General features: G+C 32.8%; 4 protein-coding genes across 9 annotated transcripts; 2 read left to right on the top strand and 2 right to left on the bottom strand.

Annotated features, from left to right (window-relative positions):
• Positions 1 to 274: 274 nt before the first annotated feature.
• On the bottom strand, positions 275 to 3,186 carry LOC126770861 (uncharacterized). Of its 3 annotated transcripts, XM_050490463.1 has the most exons (5): positions 3,086 to 3,186; positions 2,280 to 3,014; positions 1,883 to 1,966; positions 895 to 1,028; positions 275 to 621 (listed from the first exon to the last, which is right to left on the bottom strand). In XM_050490463.1, exons 1-5 carry the CDS (start codon positions 3,105 to 3,107, stop codon positions 280 to 282), a joined length of 1,317 nt encoding a protein of 438 aa, XP_050346420.1. In that variant the 5' UTR covers positions 3,108 to 3,186; the 3' UTR covers positions 275 to 279. The 3 variants fall into 3 exon arrangements, with proteins under 3 accessions (XP_050346420.1, XP_050346423.1, XP_050346422.1); XM_050490466.1 differs by lacking the exon at positions 895 to 1,028 and having other exon boundaries at positions 417 to 621; XM_050490465.1 differs by lacking the exon at positions 275 to 621 and having other exon boundaries at positions 895 to 1,014.
• Positions 3,187 to 4,274: 1,088 nt separating this feature from the next.
• Positions 4,275 to 5,443, bottom strand: LOC126770862 (protein CFAP276). The gene is made up of 3 exons (XM_050490467.1): positions 5,157 to 5,443; positions 4,751 to 4,919; positions 4,275 to 4,636 (listed from the first exon to the last, which is right to left on the bottom strand). The coding sequence occupies exons 1-3, from the start codon at positions 5,336 to 5,338 to the stop codon at positions 4,496 to 4,498; spliced, it is 492 nt and encodes a 163-aa protein (XP_050346424.1). The 5' UTR covers positions 5,339 to 5,443; the 3' UTR covers positions 4,275 to 4,495.
• Positions 5,444 to 5,734: 291 nt separating this feature from the next.
• Positions 5,735 to 8,671, top strand: LOC126770866 (serine/arginine-rich splicing factor 2). 4 transcript variants are annotated; one of them, XR_007669497.1, is made up of 5 exons: positions 5,735 to 6,071; positions 6,182 to 6,322; positions 6,630 to 6,773; positions 7,135 to 7,201; positions 7,926 to 8,671. XR_007669497.1 is itself a non-coding variant. In XM_050490473.1 (4 exons), the coding sequence occupies exons 1-3, from the start codon at positions 5,890 to 5,892 to the stop codon at positions 6,763 to 6,765; spliced, it is 459 nt and encodes a 152-aa protein (XP_050346430.1). In that variant the 5' UTR covers positions 5,735 to 5,889; the 3' UTR covers positions 6,766 to 6,773; positions 7,135 to 8,671. The 4 variants fall into 4 exon arrangements, 2 of the variants coding, with proteins under 2 accessions (XP_050346430.1, XP_050346428.1); XR_007669496.1 differs by having other exon boundaries at positions 5,737 to 6,071; positions 6,591 to 6,773; XM_050490473.1 differs by having other exon boundaries at positions 7,135 to 8,671.
• Positions 8,672 to 9,423: 752 nt separating this feature from the next.
• Positions 9,424 to 10,886, top strand: LOC126770730 (U3 small nucleolar RNA-interacting protein 2). The gene has a single exon (XM_050490254.1). The coding sequence runs from the start codon at positions 9,516 to 9,518 to the stop codon at positions 10,863 to 10,865; it is 1,350 nt and encodes a 449-aa protein (XP_050346211.1). The 5' UTR covers positions 9,424 to 9,515; the 3' UTR covers positions 10,866 to 10,886.
• Position 10,887: the final 1 nt, after the last annotated feature.

The raw sequence follows: 10,887 nt of genomic DNA, 5'->3' as shown, positions 1-10,887 counted from the left end.
GATAGTATTCTACAATCTGTGTATTTGCAGCATAAATTATCTGTTGTACAGGCGATGTGTAATAAAATGTTAAATATTTGTTAGTATTTTTAATTTTCTATTGTACCCTATTCGACACTTACTACTACTATTTAACCGACACTTTCTCTTTTGAACCAAAATAGGTGATGTCCTTTGCCTTTTAATATTTGCCGCATTGAATCAAAGACAAAGTTGATTGATTAAATTTATCAGTTTTTTTTTTATAAATAAGTTTTAAATGAAACAAGGCATCACATTTTATAAATCTATAATATCCTGCAGTAAAATTTCGATATATCGGACAAGTTGTAATATTGGATTAATACAGTTCTTAATACGATGACATTTACAAAAATTTACTTTTGAACATTTCTCTCTTAGAAATTGTCGTGGTTTTTTAATATATTTTTCGCTGTATTTTTTACAGCCTGAAAGCTTTGATGTACTGCGTAAAGGTTCACTGGTACCACGACATTTGACATCATTTAAGAAGTTTTCAAATGAGTTCTTACAACAGTTATATCGCTCACAATCCGAATGATATTTTTTGTTACAGTTACGCAATTTATTGCTATGTTTATTTCTATTCGCCAAGTGAAGCTGAAAATATAATATTCATGTATGGAAATATTGAAATAAAGTTTAATATAACTAGAATTAAGTAAATAAAAGCCTCTAAATGTCTCACTGTTGACTAAAGTATTTTTTTTCTTTATAAAGACAAGATTTGTAGATAACTAAAATGCAATGTGGATATACATGTGGAATATTTTCATCAGACACATAAACACCTCACGATGCTTTCCGACAAGCACGAGATGAATTATAAACACAAATTGCACATCTAGTACGATTAGAAATTACAATAATTACCTCCGTGGCCCAGTTGCATCTGTTCTTTTTTTCATAATGAACTGGTTTTTTTCGTTTTATTTTTTTATTATCTATAAAAGAGGTTTCAGAATCGCTACAATTTATCGGTGAAACGTAAGTCTGCAAATAATTACCTAAAATTGTGTTATTATTCAAAAAGAAAATCAAATTTTAAAATACTAAGTACATTTTATTAAATTGCCTGCCTATGCATCATGTGGAAATGCTGCATAGATTTAAGGTTCTGAGTGAAATGATAAGTAGGGCCAGTAAAGTGTTATTGGGTTTTTTCTGTCGAAAATTCTCAATTCAGTTTTTACAATCTCTTGCTTCAGAAAGTACTGGTGGTAGAGCTTTGTGCAAGCTCGTATGGGTAGGTACCACCCACTCATTACAGCAATACTTGGTATTCTTGTGTTCCGGTTTGAAGACGAGTGAGCCAGTGTAATTTAAGGCACAAGGGACATATCATCTCAGTTCCCAAAGTTGGTGGCGCATTGGTGATGTAAGGGATGCTTAACATTTCTTACAATGCCAATGTCTATGGGCGTTGGTGACCACTTACCATCAGGTAGCCCATATGCTCGTCCGCCTTCCTATTCTATAAAAAAGCACGTAAAACAGTTGGTCCTATGCCTGAACTCTCTCTGAAGATGTCAGATTGTCATCCTGTCGGATAATGACTGAGATAATAGTAAGTCTACCAAAGCTTTTCCAAGTGCGTACAAATTTGGGCACTATAATATCTTCTTCACATTTATTTTGTATCGGCTGAGAAAAGCCGTCGTGGCCGTAATCGTTTAGGAAGACATAATTAACAATTATATGCCAGGAAATATAATGACTATCAGATATCAGTGAATAATTTGTATAAATCTCTAATGACGATGTGAATATATTTAAGTTTGCTATCTCATGATACATGAGAAAAGTAAGTAACCCTAAATAAGTAAATGCTTAATCGGTTTTATACAAACACAATACATACATATTCTGCTGACTCCGCGAAAGAGAACATCGCATGCCAACACAGCTGTGAGTATTTGCGAACTGTATTCGTAATAACAGTTACCTGTAATTAAAAACGAAAAGAAACATTTAACGCCTAAGTCAAACTCGTAAGATTTAAACTTTTAACCTAAAATGTAGACTGAGATTTACAGTATCCCGTATATCATGCGCTATGTCAAGCTATGTAATCATATAAACTCTGAACAATAACAATAGGCTTTATTTTTACATCGGTTAAGGCCATTGTTAATATTTATCATCTTTTCTTACGTTTCAAAAAACTTCACATAGGTAAATTATATAGTTATTACTTATGTAACGGTATAGGCGATAATAATAACATTTTTTTCGTCAATAAATACAATGGTACATACCATGGTTTAAATGAATCATCTTGTAGGCAAAGTCAACAAAATTCGCCCACACTTTTAGCACGCTGTTATCGTCCTTAATATTTTTTAATTTATAGTTAGTAAGATAATTAACATCTGATTCTCTGGGAATATTTATAGTAACATCGTCTACATCTGATATTTCCGCCTCATCGTCAAATTTAGCGTATTTTTCCAAGCATTTTATGTTTTCCTTCACAGTTTCTAACTGTAAATTTATATTTTCTGCAATGTTCTTCTTGACAGTTTCCAGTTCTTCTCTTATATCATTATCCACTTTATCAATTTTAACATTTTCAGCAACATCATTCAAATTCGCAGTATTAGCCTCTTTTATGTTAGCAACACTTGTAAAGTCTTCAATTTCATTGCTAGTTTCTGAATCGTGACTGTTATTGTCTTCGTAGTTTTCCAATTCATACTCATCGTGAAGTTCACTAAAGCTTTCAAAAAGGTCATCATCATTAAGGTAAACATTCGAAGGTACACTGCGTACACTCCTGTCTAGTTTAGATTCACTCTGACATAATCCAAACTGGTCGCATAGTCTGCGCCGTGCTCGTCTCTCACTAAGTTCCTGTTTTAAAATCTTATCTTGGTATGATTTATTCTTCAGTCTTTGGGCAGCGTCTAGTTGATTCTGTTCCAACGACCTATACTGTTCGTACAAATACCACGATCGTACTCGATTACATTTGTCATTTGCGGAATCTAGATCTTAATTAAATAAAAATATTATTAAAATTATCAAATTTAATTTAAAATAATTTAAATTGTATATTACTAACCGAGTGAGTTAACAAAATCCATTAAAATTTATAGTTTTAGAGTAGTTAATAGAATAAAATTCATTTATATAATTTTTGATAAAAAATTGTTTAAGATATAATATTCGCGTTATGCCTAATTTCATCTGTCATATATGCTATTTTAAAAGAAGTGACGATAAATATTTTTGGCCTATGTATTTAAGCAGATAGGTATTATTTAAGAACACATGATATTGTACGATTTGTAATTCTATATATTTTGTGTTGCAGCAGACAATAGATTTATTGGGAGATTTACGATGTAGAAAGAGCATCAGGCCCAATTTTTTTTTTTTATAAAATAGGAAGGCGGACGAGCATATGGGCCACCTGATGGTATGTGGTCACCAAACGCCCTTAGACATTGGCGTTGTAAGAAATGTTAACCATCGCTTACATCACCAATGCGCCACCAACCTTGGGAACTAAGATGTTATGTCCCTTGTGCCTGTAATTACACTGGCTCACTCACCCTTCAAACCGGAACACAACAATACCAAGTACTGCTGTTTTGCGGTAGAATATCTGATGAAATTTATTGGACCCTTTATCTTATTCTAATATTATTAAGTTTTGTTATCTTATAGATGAAAATAGAATCTTAGAGATATAGATATCTCTTTGTCCAAATTCGTCTGGGTAGGTACCACATGCACATATGCTCGTCCGGCTTCCTATTCTATTAATATATATTTATATATTTAGATAATTTAACTTTAATATGGGCTTACATCAGACTCAAAAAATACCTTCGGCTGCTAAAGACAACCTACAAAGACACACATATCAAATTATCTTGCCCGCGATCAAAACCGTTTTTTAAACCGATTTTAGGCAAGTTAGGTTATGTTACTTGCTCGTTTTGTTACGCTAAATTCTATCAAAATTAGTCAATCAATTTGATTTGAAATAAGACAGATGAATATAGACGAGATGGCACTGTAGTTTGAATACGTGAACTTTAACAAAACCGCATTGGAGCGGCGTGACTCCAGATGCATACTCCTGCAAGAAGGCTTAACCTATCTGTGACATTAATTAATTTTACATAATTATAAAATGAAGAAACTTCTTTATAAAATTTCGCAATCTTTTATTATTCGAATAAATAAGGTAAAGTTTAGTAATAGCTTTATTTAAAAAAAAAACCTTCAATTCGTTTGTTTTTAATATATTAATAACTACCACACTGCCAAGTTTCATTTTTCAAATTACACAGTCATTTCTATTAAAATGTTTATGACGTAATAACATTTTAATAATTGAGATTCAATCAATAAGATTTCATAACATGTACATAAACTTTGCTTTAAACTAAATCGCAAATCTTATCTACTTTCTAACATGTATATTATTTTAATATTATTTTGAGGAACAGCTCATATAAAACTAATAGAAGAATATTGCGCCGCCAGCCGGTTGTCTGCTGTATCCGGGATTCGTTTGTGAAGAGTGAACTCCTGAGTTCATGAGCTTCACACTGAACGGTGATTTTCGTTCTGTGATGCCACCTCGTTTCATTGGATGACCCTAAAAAGTACAAATTTAATAAAAACAGACACAATAACAAATAATTAAGGCAACCATATTATTTACCAAGCATATCAAATACTGATTTGGTTTGCGATATTTTTTTGTACGTACCAAAGGAATAACCACTGGCGGTAGTTTATCGTAGGTGTTCCTCAGGCGGCGCCAAGTATCGCAACCGATTGTTTCAGCTTGCAAATGCAAATCTTCTTTATCAGCAAAATGCTCACTCGATTGATTATAGGTCGCTGCTAAAACTAGATCCAGACTATCATGTGGTAAACTGTAATTGTATTTTAAGATTATGGAAAAACTTTTTTTTTTAAATAAACAATGCACAAGTTTTTTATTTGTATCGAAATACGTGTATTTGGCAAAAATGGTATTTTATTTTTTAAGCGACATTTACACTATTCAAATCACCATAATTTTTATCTTAGGCTGTAAATAACTTAATACGACTATTTTTTACAAAGCCTTTAAAATATTTAAGCAAAAATGGCACGTTTTTCCTACTTACAAAAAAGGATGGTAAAAACTCAATTTTCTGACGCTGGCTAAAGTATGATGTGAAAAAAGCCGTGACCCAGTTGGGACGCCGTGTTTTTTTTTAGTTGATAAAACAATTTCTTTTCCCAAGTCACCCTCTTTTCGTAAGTCCGGTAACAACTTTTTATTTCTGACTTGCTTAATTCCTGTCATTTTTGTAACCAAAAATTTACTTCGATAATAATTTTGTTAATATTTAATTAAATAAATAAAATAATTCATTTCGTACCCATAGCAACGATTTCAAAACTCGTTGATACGGTTCAAACAAAATAGTAGCTATCACATACGTATCAGCAAATTAAAATGAACTAAATAGAAAAAATACAAATTAATCCTTTGTTAAGATAACGTTTATAATTAAATCTTCTCGGACTGATAATAAAATCGTATGTAACATAGAGAATACTCTTTAAAGGGCAAATAACATTTATTTCATAGAACCTATTTATTTTTAATCTGTGCGAATCAATTCTGCCAACAATAATAATGTTAAAGCGTTCATTCACTCGTGCGTCCGGTAACTAACATTCATTTTATCACTTCCGTTCCCTTGCCATTCTAGAAAGAACTAGCTTGTGGGACGCTCAGTTTTGTGAAAAATCCTACTAGTTCCGCCATTTTGTTTTGTAACTGTGATAGTTATTTTTGAACATTGTGTTTTTAGGTTTCTTACAACAACGATAGATTATTAAATCTTCAAAATGAGTTACGGTAGACCGCCGCCACGTATTGATGGCATGGTTTCACTAAAAGTGGATAATCTTACCTATAGAACAACCCCAGAAGATTTGCGTCGCGTTTTCGAAAGGTGTGGTGATGTCGGCGACATATATATCCCACGAGACCGATATACTCGAGACAGCAGAGGATTTGCTTTTGTCAGGTATATAAACTGTGATGAATATGCTTTTAACTAATATGATGCTATGATTCAGCAATTGTTATATTAAGAATAACCTAGGTTATGTCAGCTTAATGGTTTCATGTTCGTAGGTTTTATGATAGACGAGATGCGGAAGAAGCATTAGACTCTCTGGATGGACGCATGTTAGATGGAAGGGAGCTTCGTGTTCAGATGGCGCGTTATGGCCGTCCATCCTCACCATACAGAAGCCGATACGACCGTCGAAGAAGGTATAAAACAGTTTCAATAGAATCTTCATTTTTTAATTGCATGGACAACATTTATAGAAAAATATTACAAATAATTACTTTTCAAATAATATCAATATTATATAAATATAAAACAAATTGTGTAATAGCTACTGTAAGTGATGCCGTATGCAATGACCAATGTAGTTGTAAGCTAATAACAATTCTTACAGAACGGCAGAGTCTTCTCGTGTGACTGCAGCATTTTATGAACCCTATATAAATTAGTGTGTGATGGTATTTCTTTTAGCTACTCGCGTTCACGGTCTCGTTCACGTCGTCGATCCAGGTCCCGCTCCAGGAAGCGCTCATACTCTCGCAGCCGCTCCCGGTCGCGCTCGAAGTCCAGGTCACGCTCGGACTCCAAGAGCTCGCGCGGCAGGTCTCGTAGCCGCAGCCGCAGCCGCTCCCGTTCCAGACATTGAAGTGCTGTGTAAGATTTTTTTGTAGTATTATTTTCAGTTTCCTAAAGTCACATTTATTATTTTATAGTAGCATATATTAATTTAAAATACTAAAATGATACATTCAATATAAGATATTTTTAGATCCTTTTTTGCATCCATAACAATGTGGATCCAAAATTTCATGATGATTGATTGAGTATTTAAAATGTGAAAGCATAACAAACAAACTGAATACAATAAAATTTAGTGGATCCCAATAGGCTTGTAATAATTTTAATTTTACATATTTATTTTATAAATATATCAGGACATTGAAACAAGCTTTATTAAATTTTTAAGTAAATAACATCGTTATATTTTGATAAATATGAAATAATTTCTTGACAGGTTGAGAGTACCATAGTGAGCTGAAAGGTTGTGCTCCCTGCCTCTGAGCTGGCAGCCTTCAGCCCAGGTACTAGAACACTCCTAAACAATAAGAAATATAGACCTAACTATGAACGTCATAGCGGTAAACTTGCAACAAAACGTCTAGTTTTAAGTTTTCAATTTATTTTAATGATTGTATATTAAAAATTTTTTTTGTTTTCATGTACAAGTTTGTCATTGTGTTATCACTTACATTTTTCAACTAACTGCCCATACTTAAAGCTGATGAATTATAAATGAATATTGTCAAAATTGTATTATTATATATTTTTTTACTTAGAATGTTTGAAACTTTTAGTGTGATAATTTCATTTAAACAGATAAATGTTAAGTTCAAATCAAGTTTATGAGATTTCATTAAAATGTATTTTTTAGAATGTGATTAATCTCTAACTCTTCGATGTGACTGTAATGGTCGTAAGATGTTATTTCAGGTTAAATTATAAAATCAGAAGATCATGTTCTCCAAATTGGGTTAAATTGGGCATATTATAGGACAACCTCAAGACTTGGTAAATAGCACTAAAGTCATGTCAATGTTTATCAATTTCAATTTGTGTTATTATTTTGTAAATGTAAGCTATAGGGTTTTCAGAACAAATTACAAATTTTGAAATTTGTGCAAGTTAACATGTTTGTTGCAAAATTTTGTATTAGGACTAAGTTAATATGTATCATAAGCTTCATTCACATCAAATTAAAGTTTAGCCACAGCATTACAATATTAACAGAAATGTTGGTATGCTCAGGGCATGGAGTATGCGGGGAGCGAGGCTGTTTGCGGGGAGGGGGGTTTTGCAGTTTGCTGACAACTGCTGAATTGCTGTTGTTGCCGAGCATAAGTTATGAGTAATCTTTTATATTTATTGCAAAACAAGTCAGTCACGCATAATTAGGTCCAGACAGATGTGTACATGAAGTTTTACATCTATGTTAGAATCTGTATAATTATGTAAATGTCAACTATCCCACTATTAGAATGTAACTAGAGATTAGTTGTAATTATTAGAATGTGTGTTTACATTAAAGAGCATAATCATAGATATTGTAATTTCACGATAAGAAATAGAAATCAAAAACAATATTTGCATATTGGGTAATGTGTGGATTTGTTTGGCAGGCCGGTGCTGCTCGCTGGCCTGTTTGCTGTGGCAGTTTCCTGTGCTGATTGCTGTGATTTGCAGATACGTGCGTCTAGGTTACTCTAACGATGCAGGATTTCTCTCCCTCCCTGCCTTTTAAATTTCTAGAAGTACATATATTTTAATATCTGATATTACCTCTTTTTAAGGAAAAGGTTTACTTACTCTGCAAAAATTGCACAATTTTGTGTTCTTTATGTTAAGATTTGTATTAATTAATAAAAAAAACCTTTTCCTTAAAAATTTAACTACTCAACAAAAGAGAAGAAGTTGGAGCGAAGTGGATGGAAGACCTGGTTCAGAAGACAACACTCGTTTCTAAATCTTTATCTAAAATAAACATAATAGATATATTATTGATTTTTATTTACTTCTCATAATATTGCAAATTGAATATAAAAATAAAAAATCTATAATTCCTGGAAGCTATTGAATAACACTCCAAACTATAAAATGTAGAAAAAAACTTGTTTATGTACATATGTAAACTGTGTGTGAAGTTCGAATCTTGATATGATGAATCATACTTTGAAGTAAGTAAAACAAGTACTAACATTTTAATCCATATAAAAAGGATCAAGTGCCAAGATTTATTCAACAAGCACTACATAAGGATAAATTTATTCATCGCTTTGACTTTAATAAAAAAAATGTAATCTAGGCTTAAAGATAAAAAAATCAGTGGCGGTAAATTTTAATTGAGCTTTGTCACATTTGCAAGTACACATTTTCTATCCAATTATAGGACCTGTTATTCCTGTATTATAGCAAGTGCAGTGTCTAAAGAATCAATTCGGTGGCAGGGACGGGATTTCTACAGCACGATCCCTCATCCCCTGCTACTGCCTAAACTATAACCCCTAATTTCAATAAATATGTAAGTATTCTATGCGGAATGACCATGGATATTAGCTAATTGAGGATTATTTTAATAAGAAATGTTACTATAATGCTCAACGGAACAAGGATGTTTTTACTGTTTTTGTTATGTTTCCACCAATTGAAAACGAACTTAAAACTGTCCACTAGTTCCTAAATGTACGCGTATATCGTAATGTACCGTATGTCATAAGCAATATCAACGTTGACACTTCTGCTATTGTCAGATGTCATCTGCCAAATCAACGTGTTCCTGCACTGAAAATCGAATAAAATTGTGAATTTTATAAGAACATTTTATAAATAAAACTAAACAAAATGTCTTCATCATTTTTCCTAAAAGGGAAATCGAGACAAGTTCACAAAAGAAAGATTGAAAAAATAAACAAGAAAAAACCTAAAAAGCCAAATGCTCCTAACCTCGAAAACGGACAAGAATCCTCAGATAGTGATTTGGATCTTAAAAAATTCTCTGAAGCTGAGGAATCAGAGAGTGACCACGAAACAGCAGAGCAAAAAAAGTTGCGAATTGCAAAGAAATATCTAGAAGAAATAGAAAAGGAAGAAGCTAAGCGTTCGGAGATCAAAGAATTAGACGAAGCTATCGAAAAACGTTTGCAGAAAGATTACCTGGAGCAGAGAGGAAGGCTAAAAACAGAAGTTGCCGATAAATATATTGCTCCAATAGATAGTGATATAAGACTCATACGGACTAAGGAACATCGCCTATCACTCACATGTTTATGTATAAGCAGTGAGGGTGATTTCGCCTTTACTGGCTGTAAAAGTGGCACAATTATTAAATGGAGTGTCAGAGAAAAACGAAGACTTGGCTCTTTAACTTATAAAACACATTCCATTTATCTAAAAGGAGGTATAACTTCAGTAGCATTAACAACGGATTCAAAATATTTAGCTACCTCTGATTCTTCACCAAACATTCAAATTTGGGACCCTCATACATTGAAACACATACACACATTCAAAGGCCATAAAGGCATGGTTATAGGTCTAGTCTTTAGAAAGAACACACATGACTTGTACTCCGCTAGCAAAGACAGATCAGTAAGAATCTGGTCATTAGATGAAATGGCTTATGTGGAAACATTATTTGGTCATCAATCACCTATAACTTCTATTGATGCATTAACAAGGGAACGAGCTATTACTTCAGGAGGTCGGGATACCACTGTTAGGATATGGAAAATAGTTGAGGAATCACAATTGATTTTTAATGGTCCAGTGGGAAGTCTCGATGAAGTGAAACTATTAGATGAAGAACATTTTGTGTCTGGCAGTGACAATGGTTCAATATGTTTGTGGAGTGTTTTAAAGAAAAAGCCATTATGTACTGTAACCGAAGCACATGGTTCTGAGAATGAGGTCCCACGCTGGATAACAAGCTTAGCTACACTTTTAAATTCTGATGTTTTTGCATCAGGTTCTTACGATAATTATATAAGATTATGGAAAGTCAGTGATTCATACAAAAATATTGTACCTTTGCTTAGCATAACAAAAAATGGATTTGTAAATCATATGCAATTTACAAGTGATGGCAGACTTTTATATGCAGCTTTAGGGCAAGAACACAAAGGAGGCAGGTGGTTTAAGCAAGGGAGTGCAAAAAATGGCTTATTAGTTGTTAACTTATCAATTAAGTCATAATTTTTTAATAAATAAATTTTAC

Source organism: Nymphalis io, chromosome 9 (genome assembly GCF_905147045.1).
Source record: "Nymphalis io chromosome 9, ilAglIoxx1.1, whole genome shotgun sequence".
NCBI classification, from domain to species: domain Eukaryota; kingdom Metazoa; phylum Arthropoda; class Insecta; order Lepidoptera; family Nymphalidae; genus Nymphalis; species Nymphalis io.
This window is presented reverse-complemented; position numbering and strand designations above follow the sequence as displayed.

Excerpts from the sequence above, each read along its gene's own strand:
- LOC126770862 (XM_050490467.1), bottom strand. The coding sequence starts at position 5,338 with ATGACAGGAATTAAGCAAGTCAGAAATAAAAAGTTGTTACCGGACTTA. Across the intron at positions 4,920-5,156 it reads AGTTTTTACCATCCTTTTTT|TTTACCACATGATAGTCTGG; the intron begins GTAAGTAGGAAA and ends ATACAATTACAG. Across the intron at positions 4,637-4,750 it reads CGCCAGTGGTTATTCCTTTG|GGTCATCCAATGAAACGAGG; the intron begins GTACGTACAAAA and ends TGTACTTTTTAG.
- LOC126770866 (XM_050490471.1), top strand. The coding sequence starts at position 5,890 with ATGAGTTACGGTAGACCGCCGCCACGTATTGATGGCATGGTTTCACTA. Across the intron at positions 6,072-6,181 it reads AGAGGATTTGCTTTTGTCAG|GTTTTATGATAGACGAGATG; the intron begins GTATATAAACTG and ends TCATGTTCGTAG. Across the intron at positions 6,323-6,590 it reads CGATACGACCGTCGAAGAAG|CTACTCGCGTTCACGGTCTC; the intron begins GTATAAAACAGT and ends TATTTCTTTTAG.
- LOC126770730 (XM_050490254.1), top strand. The coding sequence starts at position 9,516 with ATGTCTTCATCATTTTTCCTAAAAGGGAAATCGAGACAAGTTCACAAA.
- LOC126770861 (XM_050490463.1), bottom strand. The coding sequence starts at position 3,107 with ATGGATTTTGTTAACTCACTCG. Across the intron at positions 1,029-1,882 it reads TCGCGGAGTCAGCAGAATAT|GTAATTATTTGCAGACTTAC; the intron begins GTATGTATTGTG and ends ACACAATTTTAG. Across the intron at positions 622-894 it reads GATGCAACTGGGCCACGGAG|CTTCACTTGGCGAATAGAAA; the intron begins GTAATTATTGTA and ends TTATATTTTCAG.